Source organism: Heteronotia binoei, chromosome 14, assembly GCF_032191835.1.
Source record: "Heteronotia binoei isolate CCM8104 ecotype False Entrance Well chromosome 14, APGP_CSIRO_Hbin_v1, whole genome shotgun sequence".
In the NCBI taxonomy this organism is placed as follows: domain Eukaryota; kingdom Metazoa; phylum Chordata; class Lepidosauria; order Squamata; family Gekkonidae; genus Heteronotia; species Heteronotia binoei.
The window spans coordinates 26,320,914-26,342,508 of record NC_083236.1 but is presented as its reverse complement, the minus strand read 5'-3'; the positions used below and the strand labels follow the sequence as shown (position 1 = coordinate 26,342,508).

Sequence of the window (21,595 nt, the reverse complement as noted above, 5' to 3'; positions counted from 1 at the left end):
GCCAGAGATCTTTTTTTTACTCTCCTATTGCCTGCTCCTTTTTAACAGAAGATGCCAGGATTTGAACCTTATGAGCTTCTGCATGCCAAGCAGATGCTCTTCCACTGAGCCACATCCCCTCCCATTCAGGCTTGCAAGTTCCAATTCCAAGTGTTTTTCAACATTCATCTCCGGTCCTCTGCACCCAGGCACAGATTTTAAAGACAGGTTTCCATGGTAATGTGTCTCCTCATCTAAGACAATCACAGTACAATCTTATGTACAGTTATTCCAGTCTGACTACCTAATTTCTACAGGCTTCAACTGGAACAGCTTTAAATAGGATAGCACTGTGAGTCACAGATGCCACAGACTGTCTGAAAACATGATCAGGCACCAGTGCAGAAAACTCAGCTGGGATAACCACTTCCCTCAAAGTCTTGAGCTTTACACAGCAGTATATAAACTGCAGGACTGATCTGACAGTGCCAGTAACAAGCAAAAAATCCTATAGGTAAGTATTCCTAGGAAGAACTTGGTCCAGGAATTGTGTTGGAAATATTACAGGGAAGGAAGCAGCACAGACAAAAGTAGCTATGGCACAGTGCTAAGAAATCTGGCTAGAGATGCCTGCTCCATTCACAAACCTACAGTTCAGGCTGTTCCTTCAAAGAAAGTAAGGACAACTAAATTAATTATGATTAAGCGCAGTCATTGCTGAGGACATCATTCAGAGAAGATAAGAGTCACAATAAAACTTCTAGGTACTAACTTTTCTTCATATCAAAAGACATTTTACTGGTACTTAAAGCAAAATAGAAGTACAATGATTTCCCCAACTAATTTATCCCACAAATGATTTCCAGAGACATCAAACTCAGCAGTTTTGCTTTGCATTTCTAGACTCCCTCCTTAAAAGAGTACAACACATTTGGATTAGAATAATCAAAATGTTGATGGATCTACAAGGTGGCACGTGTGTACTGCTTGTATCTGTTCAACTGTGAAGCAGAGTTGATCCCACTGATCCTCATGGGATGTACACAGATACACACTGCAGGATTCTCAGAAATATACTCTGGGCTAAGTCTCAAGTTACCAGAATTAGTTTTAAATCATAGTACAAGAACGTATTTTCCCTATATGTCCCCCACTGGTATAAAATTGACCATACAGTTTGGCAAAATGTTCTGGATGAAAGTTTAATGTTTTCCATGCTCTCAGTTGTCCAAGTCAGTAAATTTTCTCTTCCGATAATTCTGGACCAAGCTGGATGCTGTGATCTGAGAGGCCTGACCCATTTCCCAGGACTGGAAGTCATTTAGACCTTTCTGGCCAACTTGAAATAAAACTCTCTCCAACTCGTCCAACTGGGCCACCAATGCAGACGTGTCTTCATTATAAGCATTCTGAGATGAGTCCATAATGCGACGGAAACGGCCAATAAATGTCTAACAAGAGGAAAAAAATTACTACTTAGAATGGAAGAACAGAAAGGGGATTTTACCAGAAAGTTTCTTTCTAGCCAGCAAGCAGTAAAGTAGGCAGCTAAAGATAAACACCTCCTCTGTAAGAAGCAGGGTGAAAAATACCAAGAAAACACTGGAAGCCACTTCCGGCTGGGAGGACCCTCTCAGGTTTAGGTCTTTACTTCAGCATACAAAATTAAAAAACCTAAAACAAACTTACAAAAGTTAAAAGGAAAAAAAACTCTAAAGAGGAAGGGACAATAGGAATTCCAGTGGCAACCCAAAGCTAACAATATGGAACCAGAACAATCATCTTTTTTGAAGGGGTGGTTATGGTAGAATAATTCATCCCAGAGCATGTTGGAGAGACTGTATTCTGCTCCTGTTGGCATGACCTTACTATCCCAATGGAGAAAAAAGCCCATGGCTTTTGGAGCATCTGTACATGCTTCTCCTGTGACAGTAAAACCAGGACATAGAACCAAGAAGGATCCATCTTTGCAGAATGGTCTTCAAATTTCTTTTTAAGCCCAGCCTTCTCCTAAAAGTCTTTTCCAGTTGCTTTCAGCTCTCCTGCTGTGCCTGGAGGAACAAACTGAAGTGCTCTTGGCCTGAGGACTATAGTCTAGAGCGGGGGGTGGGGGGAGAGATCTGCTTGCAGAGAAATATAGTGAGCAACCAGGACCTGTTCTGTATTCAGAACCCACCCTCCCCCATTTACTTCTGTTGTAATTATATTGTAAAGTCCCTACTATGGAGAAAAGCAGGCTATAAATAATAAAATTAAAATTGGGAAAGTTCTTGAACATGTTCAAGAATCTGGTCAGATGAAATGAAGGAGACAGGGGCTCCCTGGAAGGCTGGCATGGAAAAAAGAGAGCCCCACTGTGCAAGATGCTTGAAGTAGCAGCCAATTGGTTTTTACTTATTATACCTGGGACTAGCACAACCCATCCTGGCTGCTCCAACTCTGTAGTCCCTTCTCCATACTTCCAAATAAAACTGATCTTGCAAAAGCTGCTTGGGAAAGGGGGAAAAAAAGAGCAGCATGACCCTTTCAGTACATTAAAGGAACTGGAGGAAGGGGAAACTGTCTGAAATCCATAACTTCTCTAACCATTCGATGTATACAAGCAGCCAAGTGTTACATTTATATTCAGGACTGAACCTCTAGGATCAAGAGAATGTACTTTCAGATTTAGACATACTTCAATCTATTTCACTTAACTTTGCCACTAGAGACAGTTGTCAGTATGGCAAAAATGTGCAGTCTTTCAAATGCAGCACCCACCCCCAAATATTGCACTTGCCCACTTATGGGAGCTGGATCAGTAGAAAAGAGAGAGAGAATGCATTGCATCAGAAAAATATAACAATCTCTCTTTTTCTGGGCTCCATAATATCCAAAACTGCACAATTTCCATTGTAACACTATAGACAGTTTGAGTACATAACATCGAGTGTCCCAGTCAAGTAGGACATAGGGAGGCCAACACAGGCAAAGCAAAATAGGTAAACAGAAAACAAAAAGAAGCACTGGCCATTTTCTGCCCAGTTCAGAGTTTTACCTGCAATATGGTCTGAGCTATTTCAGCATTTTCAGGACTGTCAAAATTCAGCAACTGGGAGCCAAATCCATAGTAAAAGGGCCCCAGTTTATGCAGGTCAATCACATTGGCGTCTGCACTGAACACCGTCCGCCAGCTCTCCCTGTAAATCTTTGGCAGTTCCACAGAAAGAATCCTCCGCTTATTGTCATATAAGCCTTTTGCCAGCCAAAGGGGAATTTCCAGCTTTGTGCCCTGCAGACCATGAAGAATAGGAAAGATAAAAAGTGAACAATTAACAACATTCTTAAATATTTTTAATATTACCAAGAGGCACACGAAGCCTGCTTTATCTTGGGTTGACTGGCAACAGTTATCCAGGGTCTTGAGTAGATGGCTTTTACATCACGACCTGATCCTTTAGGAGATGAAGACTGAAGGTGGGGCCCTGGCATGCAAAGCAGGTGCTCTGTCACTCAGTCACAGCTCCTCTCCAAGTCACTCTAAAATCTATCACATTAAGATTATACAGAGACCAGAGGACTGGCAGCAGATTCACTAAACATATTCCAAGGAACTTCCACACTGCTACATTGTGGTCACTTTGGTAACTCATGAGATTTGGCTGTGTCTTGGGTAGAACATTCATTTTTATTTCAAATGTTACCAATTGAGATACATAAGATCCTACCTAAAGGACTGGCAGAAACAGATAAACACTTTCATATGGAGTGGCAAGAAACCAAAGGTCAGATTCAAAGTTTTACAAGATGAAACAAAAAAAAAGAGGTTTAGCAGTCCCTAATATTAAGTTGTATTACCAGTTTGCCTACTTTGCATTTCGGACTGGATCAAAAGCCCATTTAATTTGCTATGTCACCAGAGGCAATGTTATTAGGAATTCTACCAATGAATGTGGACACAACCATGCATTAATTACTCAGATACATGCTAACTGCTGTAAAAGTAATACTTGCAACTAAGTGGAAAAGTGAAAGCTGTGGGAGAAATCTCAGACACCATTCCTCCCCCAAAGAAACCCCTGCATCAGCAGAACCTCTCTTAGTTGGGCGCAGAACCACGGGGGGGGGGGGGGGTATTCTGTAAACGTTGGTAAGGACTGGCACCATGACTAGTAGACTTTACCGCAATCAAAATAGAATGCTAGAAACAGATTCAGGTGGGTAAATGTGTTGGTTTGAAGCAGCAGAACAAAGTTTGAGTCCAGTGGTACCTTTAAGACCAATGAAGTTTTATCCAAGGAAGTGTGCATGCACACTTAAGAAGTTTACATCTTACACAAAAGCTTATACATCTGTATCTGAAGAAGTAGGCACACACACAAAAGATTATACCTTGAATTAAACTTTGTTGGTCTTAAAGATGCCAATGGACTCAAACTAAGCCAGACTTTATTGCATGTAACATTAATTCATCATAAACAAAACCTGAATAAACTGTCAAAGTCAGCTTAACTTCCTTCAAACCAAAAAAGCTGCTATTTACTTTGTCCCCAATTTAAACACACATTCGCGCCTTTTATTACCATCCAGACTGCGAAAGTGCGGCCCCGCCCCTCCCGAGGCGGAGAGCGTTGACAGCAGCCATTCAGCACGCCAGGCCACGCCCCCACAGTTCCGCGCGAGCAGCAATTTAACCCTTAATCCAAGAACCCCTGTTACACAGCGGGTATCCTTTTAGAGAACCCGGATGGAAACGTCATCATTTCCACCAGGGGACAACCGGGAGATGTAGTTTTTCCATCAGCATCCACGTTACCTCAGGGACAGCAGCAAGAGGCTCGGGCCCGGCTTTACCAAGCACAGCGGCCAGGCGCGGCAGAGCGGTCTCGGCGCGGCACGGAAGCCTCTCCTGGGACATAAGAATGTCTCCCAAGGAGAGGAAACTCTCCTCGCAGCCAAGCCCGGCTTCCACCGGCATGTAGGCCTCCCCCATAGCTCTGCCGCGGCTAGAGCGCGAAGCGAAGACCGGCGGTAAAGAGCTTTCGTGTTCCCCGCCCGGGAATGACGCATGCGCAGAGAGGATGAGGCTCACTCTGGGAAGCACTTGAACGCCCACGGCCTGGTTGAGGTGGCCGGTCCACGAGAGGGTGAGCGGTCTCCGTAGTCTGTGTTTAGTCACATAAACAAGCGTATGGGAGACATAGCAACAAAAAAAAGATATTATGCTGGCACAGACTTCTGTGGTCATGCTGTCAGATGCGTGTCTGCCGAGGGAGAACCCACGACACGCCTCTGACAAAACAAAGCAGTCCATTTGGTGGCTTTTCCTGGATTCTAATAAATCCTAATGAATGATGGCACGTTAAAGACTGTTATTCTGGTGAGTAGCCGTGTTGGTCTAAAGCAATAGAACAAAGTTTGATTCCAGACAGTGGCACCTTTAAGACCAGCAAAGTTTAATTCTGGATATAAGCTTTTGTGTACGTGCACACTTCTTTAGATTCTGAATTAGCGTACATACAGACAAAAGCTTATACTCAGAATTAAACTTTGTGGGTCTTAAAGGCGCCACTGGAATCAAACTGTTCTAAGATTTTATTCTGTCACAGACTTCCGTTGTCTAGAGCTCACAGCATTTGATCAGTGGGCTACTTGGCAGAAACAATTCCAGTCAGAATTGCAAACAGAAAAGAGGGGAAGGAAAGGGAGATCTGCTGTGCATCTAGTTGTCAATCATTCAGCTGTGACTGCCTATAGCTCAGCGGTAGAGCACTAGCATTACATATAGAAAGTCCCAGGCTGAATCTCGAGGCTCTACAGTTAAAGGGATTGGACAGGCTGTGGTGTGAAAGACCACCACATATGAAGCTGCCTTATACTGAATCAGACCCTTGGTCCATCAAAGTCAGTAAGGTCACCACCTGTGACCTTACAGAGCCGCTGCAAGTTAGATCAGATAGGTACTGGCCTTCATAGACCTGTGACCCAATTACATGGAAGCAGGGCTTTTTTTTGGTAGAAAAAGCCCAGCAGGAACTCATTTCCATATTAGGCCACACCTCCTGACACCAAGCCAGCTCCTGCTCAAAAAAAGCTCTGCATTCAAGGCAGCCTAAATAAGGGACTGTAGTTCAGTGGTAGAACATTGGCTTTGAATGTAAAATGCAGGACCGGATCTACATGTTTTGGTTTTTTGGGGGGGGGGGGCAAAATTTAAAAATGGCGCCCCCTTATGGGCCCATTCTACCTTATGGGCCCATAGAATAGAAAGGACTCCATACCCAATTTGGCACCCCCCTCCAGTGGCACCCGGGGCAAACACCCCCCTCTGCCCCCACCCTAGATCCAGCCCTGGTAAAAGGTGCCAGGCTTGATTCCCAGCATCTCCAGCATTTTTTTAACTATCAGGGAGGAGGTGATGTGAAAAAGCTTGATCTAAGTCCAGTGCCAGTCAAGGTAGACAAGTTTAATATAATAGACCAATGGTGCAACTTGGTATAAAAGTAAAAGAAACCACCATGTAAATTGCAGACAGTCCCTGGTCCAATCCTCAGCATGGTTGGTTAAGAAAAGGATCAGATAGGAGATGATGTAACAGACCTCTGCCTAAGACCCTGGAGACCTTCTGCCCGTTTGAGTAAACAATTCTGACTGATTGACTCAATAGTCATGGGTAGTTTCATATGTACCTATGTAAGATATCCAAAACAAAAATGCCAAAGTACACACTGTAACTTTAAAAAAATGGCAATTAACTGTATGGTTGTAGAAAGCTGTATGGTCGTAGAAACTCCATAGGAAAAAAATCAGAACATCTTGCACTGAAATTCAAAATGTAGCAAGTCTTGCATGCAAAGCGGAAGTCTTTCATGCAGAACAGATACAAGAATCCAGATGGCACTATTTTTTTAAATTATAGTTCAGTAAATGGATTAATGTAAGTCTTGTCCTCCACAGAGACAGAACACATCATCTGAAAGCCACACAGAACTTTAGTAAACTGGACATTCTGGAATCCTCAGGGTTCCTATACGCTTGTGTTGTCAGTGTGAAGGTTCTCAAAAGCAACAGTTAAAACTCTTGGGCAACTGCTCCTGGCTTTAAAGAGGGCATACTTAGATAACAGAAGATGGTTTAGTGCTACTAACTACCACCAAGTGACAAACCAGCAGGGGAAGGAGACTGAGATTAGGGTGCTGGGTTGTGGCTTCCATAGGAAATCAGTTAATCCCCCACCCACAAAAAACACCAGTTCCATCTTCCAGTCCACAACAAAACAGGCACTGTTACAGGTCCTAGAATGAGCTGATTGGAGAGGAGAGCCATCTAAGAGAACTCATTGCTGGCACACAAAGAGTGGAGGAACTGGCTACAGGACACAAAGGCTTGATGTTGGGAAAGGCGGTCAAATCCCACCCATACTGCTTTTTCCAGGAATTTTTCCTGGATGAGGGAGAAGTGCCTTCCTAGACATGTTCTTTGACTTCTGTGATCCTGTACATAGAGGTGGAGTTAGTTTAGAAAGAAACACAAGGGGAACAGTTTGACAAATGGGAAAGAATGCGGCAATAAAATGATGAAGGACAATCTGAAGGAATTGCAAGCACCATGACAACCGTGACCTAATATTGACTTATGATGTAGCGCCATCCTTGGCAGAACACAGATGGTGTAGCATGCCCAATCATGGCAGGAAGGAAGATGTCACAAGACCGAGCCAAGAATCCTGTGGTATAAGAAGGCATAAAAAGATGTGTTTGCTCTTAGCAGAACAGCTTGGAGATGGAAAAGGCTGGCAGGAGAGAAAAGCTCTTCAGAAGGGACAAAATAAGAATCATACAATACAATTTCTAAGGAAGCTAACTGGTCCAGAGCACTGTCTCGGAAGGAACAACAGAACCTCCCTTCACTACCTTCTATTTATACTGGTCACAGTGAGCAGTTTATGCTTCAACCTAGAATAGGAGGAGAGACACCCCTTCCCATTAAGCCACACCATTACAATTAGACCAGATGACAGGGATAGCGGTGTCTGCACTTTCTGCCTTCATCCCCCTTCCCCAGTGGATGGCTTTTCAAGGAACATATGCCTTGGACCCCCATGTGTCGCAAAGGATTCTGGGGCACTTTCTGGCACTCATGCTCAGTCCATTTTTGGCTCTTGCCAGAACAGCTAGTTTTTCATCTCTTGGAACTGGCAGAATGACATAGAACTGTTTGCGCTTAGTGTGGGGTCTTCTCGAGACTTGCAGAAGGAAGACTGTACACAGTTGCTGTTAAGATAACTATATACAAGGTTTATTTACAATATTTATACAGACCGACAAAGTGCTCCGCCAACACATCCACTATACACACACCACACTCAGCACAGGCATATAGCACATTTATACAATTCAGTATCCAATCAGCTTAGTGCTGAGTCACTAAGCACTACCCCATTACATCATCTTGGCTGATGCAACCTGGAGCAATGCCAGCTTGTTCAGCTGTCATTTAGATCATCTAGACCTAGCTGTGGCCTGTAGATTGGATATACTGACAAGAACAACCACATTTCCTTGTGGCTGTGTGTTATTGGGGAAGATTGGCAGTGGATGGCCTGCTGTCTTTCATGGGCGGTGGTCTGCTGCTGTTATTCATTTTGTCCACGAGGAATCCCAGTAAGAAAAATTCCAGTGATGCCCAGGATTTCAAATAACACAGTTTGAAATATTATATGAAGGGAGACAGACTGTTTGTGTTGCTGTATAGCCATATAACGTGTAAATAAAGCATTTCAGGGTGGAGGTAAATGCCCACTGGGAAAATGGCAGATACTTCCTAGATGCTTCCCTTCCTGTTGCTCCATTCCTGGGAGGCTAGTCAGGCCCGATGACAGAAGAACAGGCAAAAGTGCTGGGACATCTGTGTCAATTGGTGGAGTACCGAGGCAGGTTTAAGGTTTTGGTGTTGACCTTTAAGGCCTTGAGTGGTCTGAGAGCCATGTATCTATGGGACCTCCTCCTCTGGTACGTCCCCAGAGAGTGTCACACTCTGCAGATAACTATCTGCTGGTGTTCCCCAGTCCCAAAGATGTTTGGCTGTCCTCAACCAGGGCCAGGGTCTTCTCGGTCCTGGCCCCGACCTGGTCGAACTCTCTGCTGAATACCATCAGGGCCATGTGGGATCTAATGCGATATCTCTGCCTGTAAGACAGAGATGTTCAGCCAGGCTTTTGGTTGAGGGCAGCAACGGTTTCCATCGTGTGGCACTCTCTCCTTTTCTTCCTAGATTTATGTATTCCACCTCTTCCCCAGCCCATGAGGTGGCGGTGCAGTCCAGAATGGGAAGAAATTATATAGTTATGCCATCTTGGATTCTTCTAAGTGTATTTGTAATTTATTGTAGCATGTATTTTTAATTACACTGTTTTTATGTAATATATGTTGTATATCACCTAGAATCCTGCATAAGCAGGGACTGAGCGAGTCAGAAATTAAATCAATAAATAATAATAACTGTATCTTGCCTCTTTTTGACAGGGGCATCATCATGTGGGAGGAGGCCTGCTTCTCCTGTGCCTGTCTATCCTGCCCTCTTCTCTAACTGGTGAGTGAAACACCTGTGGCTGGCCTTGCAGAATTTTGGGCATCCAAAAGAGAGCCCTCTAGGGATTGGCAGAGAGGTGGCGATACAGTTGCCAACTCCAGGTTAGGAAATTTGTGGACATTTGGGGGTGAAGCCTGGGAAGGGCAGGGTTTGGGGAGGGGAGAGACCTCAGCAGGGGATAATGCTATAGCCCCCTAGAGTCCACCTCCAAAGCAGCCATTTTCTCTAGGGGAACTGATCTCTGTCATCTGGATATCAGTTGTAATTCCAGGAGATCTCAAGGCCCCATCTGGAGGTTGGCAACTTGGCAACCCTAATTATGGAGACAAAGGCCTTGGAAAAGAATTGGGGACAGAAGGTAGCAGAGATGGGAACCCAAGCATATGTGGAAATCCACATTAATAATGTCAGATGTGATCAGCCAGTTCAAACACCGCAATTCCTCCTCCTAGGTGCAGATTGTGGTTCACAGATTGTAGCCCTTCCAAATTCCAAGCAAGAATTTGTAGCTGCAGGTGAATTCCCTTGGGTGGTTTCACTGCGCGATCTTCACAACAAGCACATTGCTATCGGATGTATCCTGAGCGAGTACTGGATAGTCAGTGTGGCCTCCAGTTTCCAGAACAGGTAGGTGAAAGAGTCTAAGCAAACAAAACACAAACTCAGCTGAACTGTTGCCAATGTGATCAAGTTTCCTTAAGTACCCTCTGGAAGAAAGTAAGTTGTAATTAGCAATAGTTCTTACTGTGTGACACTGTCCTTCGATTACTCTAAACTGAATGTGGGCAGGATCACTACTGACTCTCCTCTGCTAGCAGCACAAAGCATTATACTGAATGTAGCTGAACTGCTCTGCTGGTAGAATGCTGCACCAGAATAGGCAGACACCAAAGAGATATTGCTCATGAGAGTAGCAAGGGTTTCAGATCTCCTGGCTACACTATGCCCACTGCCATATGACAATTAATTAATTAATCCTTGGAGCTGAAGTCATGGCAGGGGAGGAGCAGAATTTTTTTTTCGAGTCCTCTGCTTACCCAGAGGTTAGTCCCACCCATGATGGTGTGCTTTATGCCTGCAAGAAAGTTGATGGACGTCAAAATACTCCCAATTAGAATCAACAGAAAGCCTTGGCTGATGGCTTCCCAGCCACCCACCCAGCTGTGCCCTAAGCAAGACAGGATTTTGCCTAATTAAATTGCCCGTCAAGAAACAAGCCCCAACAAAGGAATATTGATCATAGATATGTCAAGGGTCACACTACCTGGGGCTGATTCACTCTGTCCCGATCTTTAAAGCACCGTGAGCACATTGGTGAGGAATTCAGCAAAAGGGCAGTTTGCCCAAACAACAAAGAGGCAATGTGAAGAAAGTTGGAAGGGAAGATAAATGCTTCTCTTCAGGGCTGACTGGACCAAAACACCTACCAGGGACCTCAGCTCCTCAGGGAACAAGTATCCCATACCAGCCAGCAGAGATGTTTGCAAACATAATCAATCTCTCTGTCTACTCAGATACCCATAGGCAAATGTTGTCTGCCACTCCATCCTCCTTCCCTGCAGTTGAGGGAATAACTTATTCCCTCAATTAACAACTTAACAACTTTCTCCCTCCTATTAAATGAGTTATTGCAACATCTTCCTTGAAGAGGACACATATTTTTGCAGTTAATGCTGGCTGGATTCTGACTTGGGTTTTTTTTTCCCTTGCAAGGATCAGAACCAAAGCACATGGCAACTGAACGCATAGCAGGCGGAGACATTGTCCCAATGCATTTCCTTCCTGCAGAAGGACAAGCATTGTCTGAATGTCCAAGTAACCTCTTCTACATAGGCCTTGAGATCAAGACCTGAAAGATTTATCTATTTATCTAGTGGGGGAATGTGCTGGCTCTCCAAGAAACCTGCCCAAGGCAGCTTACAAAATTAAATGTAAGAAAAACATTAGAAACTATTACTTAAAATCAAAAATTAAACTATTATTCCCTCCCCCCCCCCACACCATGTGTCTTGGAACACCCCGTCTGATGAATAGTTCTGAAGAACTCAAAAACTTGCTCATTGTGTTATTTTGAGTAGACTTAATTTTTTTAAAAAAATTGCACCATTTTTTGATTGTGCTGTGAACCAATGCAGCTGCCTACCTCTTTTGTCCTTCTACAGGAGACTCCCCCGATGTAGACACCAGGGGGCACTACTCGGTCACTGCATACCCAACAGAGGTGGGGGAGCATGGCTGGGGTGTCTTTTGGCAGGCACCCAGCCATGGGTAATCCCTCTTGCAGCTCCTACGTCATTGTTTCTCTACAGGCAGTCCTTGAACCTCACAGAGTGGGGTAGTTCTGCAGTGCCACGCATACCACCAGCAAGGCTGGCAGAAGCAGCAGCCTCCGGCAGGAAAGCACACGTTCCTCCCTGCAGAAGCTGTGTCTTCCTCCCAGGGCTCCTGTGATTTTCCAACTTGCAGGACAGACAGCAGTACAACTGGTCAAGTGGTCTTCAGCATGGAGATGCCGGGATGTAGGGCGATGATGTAGGCACCTCAGTTAATCACACTGTTTTCTCAGGTACAGGAGCTAGACAAAAAGGGGAGGGCCTGAATAATCTGCAATGCGACCAGAATTCCTTTCCACCCTTAATATAGTTGAATAAAAGTGGCCCAGTTGACACATAATTTCTGACTCAGTTCTCACAGGCACAACTGTTAGCAGTAGCCAGGTATTGAAGTATGAAGGACTTATAACAAGTGATAAGTGTGATTTCCTTTCTCTCCTCAACCACATCTGCCTAAAACCAAGCCTGAACTTCCCCAAGCCTGGTTTGTGAAAAGCTCACCCCTGTGCTGTCACTTCCCACTGCCACAGCCACACACACCCCTTTCCATTTACCTGGTACTTGTGGCAGTTGGGAAGGGGTCTCAGTTTTCTCTCCAGCACATAACTTCTGTGGCACCTGCCTCCATGCTGTGGGTTCACACACCCTGGAAAACTATTTTGCCCAGTTTCCTCCAGCGCTTGCCTTTCTACAGTTGCGGTGTACAAAGCAAAAGGGAGGGCAATCTCACAGAACACCCCAATGAGGCCTTTAAGCTGCTGTTCCCTCTGTCTGCTGGAGGGAGAGTCGGGCAGGTCAGGAGCACTGGGTCCTCATTCTCTTCCCAATTACATACCTGGGACTATAGCTGAGCCTGATGATTTTTTAACTGGGCTCAGAAAGAAACGTTGCCCATCTCCCTCTCCTCATTCTGCTCTCACAATGTGGCACACAAAATAAGTGAGGCCGCTGGTCCTTCACCACAAGAACCTATTTCAGCTGAGAGCCTGCAACTTGCCCAGGGGATGCTTTGATAAATAAAATGTGAGAAAACCCACAAGGAGGCATGGCTGGATGGACTGAGGGGGGCAGGGAAAAGTGAAATGCAACTGAGGAGTACAAATAGGTTTGCCAGCAACACCTTGGGAAATTTTGGGGTGGTGTCTGGGGAGGGGAGGGCACTGTAGGGATATGAGACCATAGATCCCGCCTTCCAAAGTTTCCCCAACATTAGATTGATCTTGTCTATGTAAACTGTACGGACATGTCATGGTTGTAATTGTAAGCATTAAAGTTTGTTTTTAAATGGGGGGGGGGAATACAAAGTTTCAATCTTCTCTAGGGAAGCTGATCCCTGTAATCTGGACATAAATTGAATTCTGAGATAACTCTGGGCCCCATCTGGAGGTTGGCAACCCTTGTTACAAAGTATTCTGAGAGTGACCTACCAGCCATTTAGATTTGCTTATTGCTCTGTCTCATGCACATCACAGAAGCTTTCTGCGCCTTGGGAACCCTCTGCCTGGAAGCAAATCTGGGGACTGATAAGCTTGTGCCGCTCCTGGGAAAGCAGAGGAGGATTGCAGGAGCAGCATCAGAGCTCTCTTTGAAGCACTTATAGAGTGCCTTTCCCCTCAGCCCCTGCAGTACTTAGCTACAGAGTGGGAAGCCCTGAAGTGCCACACATGGCTTGGGGTGAGAAGGACAGGAAGGGATCTTGCAGGCCCTGAAGAGTGTGCAGAAGTTGCCTGCTCAGCCTCTGATTCGTCCCAGTGGTCGTCAGGATGTTGTTCTGTGGTGTGAAAGTCTTGCTTTCTGATCTGTTTCCATCCGGATTTATAGTTGTGTTCCAGACTTGCAGAAAACAGGGTTTGCCATTAGACAGCTGCATTTATTATCTTTTTTTTAATTGCCATTGTATCTTGCAGCATTCAAGGTGGCTTACAATATAAATAAAACAGCTATTTAAAAAGGCAGTAAAAATCTCAGTTAACTGCCAATAAATAACAACTAAATTAGCCAAATACAGTCCCAACTAAAATTGTCTTCTGCTGCCTCCTGAAGGTCAAAAGCCAGGAGACCTAGTGCACTTCCCTGAAGAGGCTGTTCCACAACTGTGGGGCTGCCATTGAAAAGGCCCTGTCATGTGGGCTCACAAGAGAAGCTTCTTGATTCATGGGACAGTCAGAAGGGCCTCTGCCTCTGATGTTAATTCCCAGGCAGAATGCTAGGGAGAAGACAGTCATTCAGATATCCCCCTCCTAAGTAATGCAGGGCTTGACAGGTTCTAGGCACATAGTCTGGCCCGTCTCTCTCTCTCTCTCTCATTCCCCATTCCATTAGATCGCCTCCTGTCCATTTGTTCTTGTGGGGAGTCCCTGCAGCCTCTGTCCCCCCCCCCCTCTTCCTTGCAAAACCCCTTTTCCTCTCTCAGAGATTCTTAATAGGAATGCTCATGTTACTCATGTACTAATGTACATTAAATGTGCTCATGGCCTGAAGGATCTGCAGCAGATCTCAGGCCTTTCCCATGTACAGCCTTTGGGAGGAAGCTCCAAGTTGTATACTTGTCCTTTGTGAATGTGAGCAAGCTGTCATCCTAGTAATTTGGCACTTCCCAGATGTTGATTGGCTCAATCTATGGCTAGCATGATGAAGGGCCGCCATTGTGTGCTGTTGGTAATGGAGAGGTTAATATTCTTCGTCTGTTAGTTTTTTGTTTATAATGCAACCCCTGCCCCATTCTGCTATTTCTCTATTTTCCTCTGAGGGAAATATGCAGGGTATCCATACATTTTCCCCAGGAAGGCAAGTAGATATCCCAGGGAAGATTGAGAAACAGTGCAGGGAAAGATAATGGTTACGTACTGCTATTTCAGTATAAACTTTAGAGAATCGTTAACATATCTTCCAGCATCTTTTCTGGTTTTTTCCTTAAACACCAAGGCAATATTTTAACTTGATTTTAAAGGGAACTGGTTACACAGACAAGGAGATATTTGCACAAGGACAATGTGTTTCTGCTCTGGGGACTCCCCATCAACTTGATTCTTGTCCTCTGTGTGGCTGAGGTCCAATTCTATACTGCAAACTAGCAGTTTACCAAGCAGGATTTTTTTGCATGCAAAGGGGAAGGTGTGCGCTGCCTTGCAAAAACCACATTGTGAGAACTGCTTGATTTCATCCTCCGCTGGACATCATTTAATTCTCCCTCTCACAATTCTGCATACAGGTGCTCAACAGGTGACACATCACCAATCACAGCACTTCTGTTGTGAGGAAAGCAGAATTTCTCTCTCTCATGCAGTATATGCGTTCGGTAAAGGTATTCTGGGTAGTAGAAATCCAGGGCAGAGTTGGTTGAAAGCAATACTCTGGGATGACGGCCCAGGAGCAAAGCCTTTGGCTAACCATGCTTTTAAAAAATGTTACTCTCACAGGAGCCAGATCTTTGCTATGGCAGATGTCACAGATCTGAAGAGTGACAAAAGCATCACTTTCCCTATCAGCACCGTCTTCTTCCACAAGGACTTTGATGAAATCACTCTCGCCCACAACATTGTTCTTTTGAAGACAGCCAACTCGCTGGAGTTCAGCGAGACCATCCAGCCCATCTGCTTCCTCCACCAAGATTTCCCTGCAAGTGCCCTGATGAACTGTGTAGTGGCCGGATGGCTGAATCCTCACTCAGGTGAGCAACTTGCTCTTTGCTGGCACAGCCTAGGAGTTCAAGGGGATAACTATTTACACCATTCTCTATTACATTTTATCCTGCCTAGAGGGTTCTATTTCACATTATGCCCATTTTTTACCTTTATAGCCAATACAGGCCGAAATGCAACACAATGCTGATTCCTGCTTTACAAGCTCCCTCTAAACAGCAGGTGCCCCATTTGCCCTCTCACAGAACCAGATGACCATTTATCTGATTTAAGCTTGTGGTGTGGGACACTTTCTCTCAGAAGCAAATCCAGGAGTCTCGTAAAACCATGCATTTTACCAAAGTCTTTCTGTATCTGAAGAAGTGAGCAGTGACTCATGAAAGCTCATCCCTACCACAAATGTTGTTAGTCTTTTTAAGGTACCACTGGACTCCTGCTCTTTTCTACTGGCAGGTACTGGTGTGAGCCACTCCCCTCTGAGCCTGCAACTGAAAGGGCAGCTTTTAGCATAACCAGTGGCCTTTAACTGGCTCTTGGTTGCACCATGAAATGTGTGCTGTGTTCACTTGTCAATCTGGAACAAGCACTCCCTCTCACACATTGCTCTCTTGGTCCAGACAGGAAGGGGCTCTCTAAGGAAGCTCTCCATGGATGACGTTGACCCTTGTCCTCTGCAACGAACCATGAGCACAGAGTGTTCCAGCCACAGGGAGGGTGACAACGCAGCTGGATGCCTGGTAAGGAAGCCGAGGGAACAACCAGTGGAGTGTCCTTAGTCCTCAGGATATATTTTAACCATAGTCTTTTAAAAAACAGTGTTAAAAATGCATTCAAAGATGACATTTTTCTACTTCTGCAAACTAGTTCTATTTAAGTGACTGTGGAACAGTCCATTGCCTTGAAAGCTCGAGTTCTGGCCACTGTGTGATCCAGAGTACTGGACTGGATGGGCCACTGGCCTGATTCAACATGGCTTCTCTTGTGTTCTTATGAAATAGTCCATCCTTTAACAAGGTGGCCTTCTTTTGTCAATGAAGGCAGGAGCAGGCCTAGCCATTGATTCGCATCTAGCAATTGTTGAATGCTGAAGACATGAGCATTCTGTAAAAGATACTGCGGGATGTGAATCAAGGGTCTGTTGAGGGTTAAGAGCAATACTCCCTCTAAGCTGCAGAGTCTTGCGAGCAAAAATTCTACTTCGTGAGCTACTGGCATTAAAGTTGTGAACTACTGCATAAATTAGTTTGCTCTGGAGCCTTTTTTTTCCTGAGCTAAGACAAAAATGTGTGAGCCAGAGGCTAAAAAAACTGTGAGCTAGCTCACTCTATCTCAGCTTAGAGGGAACGCTGGTTAACTTAAGAGGTGATCCTGGGATTGTATCCTCAAATGCACCTGGTGACTTTGTACTTGAATTTCCAAACTGGATGAATGAATGGGGGGTGGGTGGGCGGGGAAGGGTACCATTCTGGATCAAGGAATCTCACTAATCCACATGTGAATGTTAAATGATCTGCTTGCCAAGGAAGACTCCTGGGAGTGTTTGATTGCTTGCCTTTTCTCTCTTCAAGGGGGACCCCGGCAACCCTATCATGTGCCAAGCAAAGGAAACAGGCCACTGGGTGCTGAAAGGAGTGCTGACTGAAGGGGGCGCCAGATGCTATGGGCCGTTTCTCTACACCAGGCTGTCCTATTACAGCGACTGGATTGTGATCACCACGGCAAAAGGAAGAGCGCCCATCTCTCCCTCCCTAGGCAGCAGACATTTAGCCATCTGGACTCTAACAGAGGAGCCCAGAGGGGCACCAGAACCCATTCTAGCCAGCAGAGTCCTTAACTTCTCAGACGCTTCAGAAGATCTTCCTCTCAGTGCTGATGCAGAGTTACAACAGGGGAGCACAGAATTATTTTTAAATGGTTCAGCTAAGTCACAGGGCAGGTCTGAGCCAATCTACTATGATTATTACAATGGGGAGCTGCTCCCCATTTCCACTGCAAAGAAGGGTCAGCCGCAGGGACTCATAGCTGTAAGCCTCCTCCTTCATCTTCTGGGATGCTCAATAACTGCTTAGGTGGGTGGCTTAGGGCTGAACAGGAGATTCCGCACTAAGAAAATCTCCCATCTGCACTGCCAATGCTAATGCTGTGTGGTGCTGATCTGTCTCTTTAGCTGGAAAGTTCTTTTGAACTATTAAACTTTACATCCTTTGATCCACTTTGTGTGATATGACTCCAAAGTAGAAAAACCAGTGTAAACATAGCCAAGTATTAACTGTAAAAATAACTCCTCACACGAGTACAGAAAAGGAAAGAATCACAGTGGCAGGAATCCCGTGAGGCTTGGGTACAAGTGCTGTGTCAGGAAGAGGGCAAAACGAAGGCCAGTGAAATGCAAGCAGTGCCACGGTGGGTGGCTTTTCCTCTCTTCTAATGCCAGGCTACCATCTTAGTGTCAGTGGGCTGCCCATCTTAGTGTCAGTGGGCCACTTGTTCTGGGAGGAGAGCCTGCAGCTGTTGACTGGCCAGCTTCGCCTTCTGCCAAACGCTCCGGTAGCTCTGCAAGGCCATCTGCAAGACACGAGAGGTGAAAGATGAAGTCAAAATCCACTGGACAGGATTCTCAGCCAACATGTGTAATTAACTGACTATTTACTTCATTTATACCCTGGCTTTCTCCCGGATGGGAACTCAGAGCAGCTTACCACGTTCTCCTCTCCTCTATTTTATCTTCACAACAAACACCCTGTGAAGAAGGCTAGGCTGAGATTGGCCTGAGATCACCCAGCAAGCTTCCATGGCAGAGCAAGGACTCGAACCTGGGTCTCCCAGATCCTACTCTGATACTCCAACCATTACACCACACTGGCTTTTTAAGGCCTATCATCAACAGAACATCACTGGTGGCCCAACTATGGCACTTCTCAGAAACACAGGCGGTCTTGAAAGATAATCCAATGGGGTGGGGGGAAAGGAAGCACCCTTCCTTCTGCAGCTGCATTCCTGGAATTGCTTTGCAGAGGTGCACCCTATGTAGAAACCCACTCCAGTCAAGGCAGCTGTGTTCAGGTTGCTTTTTTCTTTCCATATGGCTCAGAAAAGACCTTACACAGCCATCAGCAGGAGCCAAAGGTCACCTGGACCACAGGTAGCGAAGACCAGGGTCTGAGCTTCTGATTCAACGAAGGCAATAGGGGCTTTCTCTACAATGCTGACAGCGCAAGCCTGCCTTCAGAACGGCCTGGCAGAATGGCCTAGGGCTGTCTGGTTCCACATTATTCTTTGGCAGTGCTGAGTCTGCCTCCATCCTCAGTTCTCAGAGAAGAAACCACAACCAGGTTGAATGCAGGGGGATCACAGTGTTATTGGCTGCCACAGTGGGAAGTCCCAAACACGTCAGAATCCGCCACTGAATGTACTGGAACACTCAATGGTGTTCTTATAGGGTTTACTTTTCTTTACTCCTTCCCCCTTCTTTTCTCTTAAAAATACCCCCAAGGCAGTTTACAAATTAAAATAGACAAAAATAATACTATTAAATCAAACTAAAAAAAAAATGACAGAATAGTAAAAATCATAAATTGGGAAGCAACAGAATACAATCCAAATGTGATATTATTCCAAGAATGGATAAACAGGATGGATGTGGTGGTGGAAAATGCTGTCAAGTCACAGCTGTCTTAACGGCGATCTTGTAGGGTTTTCATTCAAGAGGGGTTCAGAAGCGGTTTGCCATTGCCCGTTTCCATGTAACAAACCTGGACTTCCTAGGTGGTCTCCCACCCAAGTACTAATCAGGGCCGACCCTGCTTAGCTTCCGAGAACAGATGTGATCAGGCTAGTCTGGGCCATCCAGCTCAGGGCAGGATGGGTGTAGCCTGGTATTTAGTATAATAAAGAAGCCAAACCCTGAGCTGCATGGTGTAGCCTAGCCCGATCTCATCAGATCTCAGAAACTGAGCAGGGTATGCCCTGCCTGGTTAGTAAATGGATAGGAGATCACCAAGGAAGTCTAAGGTTGCTACATGGTGGCAGGCAACGGCAAACCATCTCTGTTCATCTCTTGCTTTGAAAACCATCCTGGGTTGCCATGAGCCAGCTGTGACTTGACAGAACTTTCCACCAAAGAAGCCAAGCAAGCACATCTGGGGAGGACCTGCACAATATGGAAATTATCACAATAAAGGCCCTCTTCTCTGCTGCTGGCACAATCAGCCAGAGAAGAGCTTCAGATATTGACAGGCAGGTTCACGTGGGACAAGGCAGGCCTACTTACAGACCAAAACCAGCTCATTAAATTTTGCACGGAAGCCAAGGAGGGATGCTCTACTGCATTCTTACATAATCATACAAAAGGAAGGAACAAGGATCTTCTAAAGACAACAGTGGGGGAGTTCTTGGGTGACAACCACCACTTAAAGTGGGTGCCGCTTCTGTTCAGTTCACTACTACTTAAATCGTAATAACACCACACCTGCATTGACTCCACTTGTGGTCCCCATGCACATATTTTTCCCCAATGGAGAATTTTGTGCCTTTGCAGGTATCGGCACAGTGACACTCAGTTTTACCAGGCATCAGAACCAGAGACAGAATGGAGGCATAGTAATGTTGTGGTCAGCTGTGGTTTGGATATGCTTCTGACAGCCAATGGCCTAGTGGCTGGATATCCATACCTCTGCAATTTCCACCTTCCTCTCCCAAATCTTGATGGTATTTTCCAGCTCATGGACTTCTATCTTCTCATGGACATAATCCAGGACGGGAGGCACTTTGTAGTACGCCAGCTGTCTCCTAAATTTTTTATTTAAGACCTCTGCCTTCTTCCGCTCCTGAAAGAGAAGGAGAATGTCTTGGGTGTGAAGCCCTTGCTTTAGTTTCTAAATTTTAAGACAGGTATGCATGTTAACATACTCCAGATTTTAACAAGTGGCGCAGGGGTTGTAGGCGGCAGAGGGGGGAGACCACCTCACTTTTACAGCAAACGTAACAACCGAAGGCCATCCAATAACAGTTTGGCTTATGGTGGGTTCCTTTCTTGGGTGAATGAGTCTACAGCTGAAGAATGGCCTCCTTCTGCTTGTGCTCAACACTGCGCTGTGTTGTCCCCTGACTAGTGATCAGGATGTGGAAAGATGTGGCTTCTTGTTCAGGATGCACAACCCTAAGGAGACAAATGGGTACCTATTCCATCTGCTGACCTTTCACAAAGAATTCTCTGCCCTTTACCTCCCAATTCCTCCTTGGGTTGAAACCATTTACTCTGATCTTTTTGAAAATATGTTGAACGGGGAAAATCAATGTACTCCAAATCTAATGTTTTCGCTCCCTGATGAGGCTGGTAAACAAGCAGAGCTGTTTTTAAGCAATGCCAAGGGTTCATTTTTCTATACTGATGTTTTTGCTAAAACGTATTTGATTTATATTCTGATCAAATAAGGGCCAGATAAACAGTTGGAAACATCAAAACACATTAATCTAGTGAACTGGATGCTAACTACGCTTGCAAAACTGTAATCCTCATTTATTTCTTCATTTTAAATGTTTATATCCCTCAGACTCAAGGGAGTTAACTCAATGCAACACCAGGTTTCAAGGACACAAAACAAAGCAGCCCAATTACACTGAATGAAATGCACAGATTACAAATTTAAAAGCACAGAGTTAAAATAAATATTTTAATAAAATCATGCAGAATCAAGAACACAAAAAACCAAAAGGGAATGCAGCCAAATCTGCCAAAACAGCTTACCCTCCACCAGATGCTCTCTGGAGTAAACTGTCTAACACACTCCCATAATGAAGTGAGGGAAGGCCATTCCAAAGGGCTGGATGCACCAGAGGAAAGCCTGTGACCCAACTGTTGCCATATGAACAGTCCTAACAGAGGTCTCCACAAGGAAAAGAACAGTGTTGCTGCCATGTGAAGCACAACCCCATGAAGCCAAAAGTGCTGCTACTATAAACCAATAGAAGGCTGTGTTGGAAGCAAGAATTTGCCAGGAAGCCAGTCTTGCTCTGAGAACCTCTTTCTGGACTTTAAATGTAGGACTACTTTCCCTACTATCACATGAGATC

At 45.1% G+C, this 21,595-nt stretch overlaps 3 protein-coding genes across 3 annotated transcripts in view; 1 reads left to right on the top strand and 2 right to left on the bottom strand.

The window, feature by feature from the left end:
* Nucleotides 1-751: 751 nt before the first annotated feature.
* GINS3 (GINS complex subunit 3) lies at nucleotides 752-5,096 on the bottom strand. Its single transcript, XM_060254339.1, has 3 exons — nucleotides 4,775-5,096; nucleotides 3,017-3,250; nucleotides 752-1,430 (listed from the first exon to the last, which is right to left on the bottom strand). The coding sequence occupies exons 1-3, from the start codon at nucleotides 4,949-4,951 to the stop codon at nucleotides 1,200-1,202; spliced, it is 642 nt and encodes a 213-aa protein (XP_060110322.1). The 5' UTR covers nucleotides 4,952-5,096; the 3' UTR covers nucleotides 752-1,199.
* PRSS54 (serine protease 54) lies at nucleotides 4,799-17,731 on the top strand. Its single transcript, XM_060254338.1, has 6 exons — nucleotides 4,799-5,338; nucleotides 9,483-9,549; nucleotides 10,002-10,176; nucleotides 15,302-15,552; nucleotides 16,145-16,260; nucleotides 17,092-17,731. The coding sequence occupies exons 1-6, from the start codon at nucleotides 5,306-5,308 to the stop codon at nucleotides 17,590-17,592; spliced, it is 1,143 nt and encodes a 380-aa protein (XP_060110321.1). The 5' UTR covers nucleotides 4,799-5,305; the 3' UTR covers nucleotides 17,593-17,731.
* The window catches only part of CCDC113 (coiled-coil domain containing 113), a 17,292-nt gene continuing 12,694 nt past the window's right edge, over nucleotides 16,998-21,595 (bottom strand). The window contains exons 8-9 of the mRNA XM_060254337.1: nucleotides 20,194-20,349; nucleotides 16,998-18,088 (exon numbers count right to left, since the gene is read on the bottom strand). Of these exons, the coding sequence (XP_060110320.1) occupies nucleotides 17,996-18,088; nucleotides 20,194-20,349 (249 nt within the window). The 3' untranslated portion in view covers nucleotides 16,998-17,995. The remainder of the gene's footprint in view (nucleotides 18,089-20,193; nucleotides 20,350-21,595) is intronic.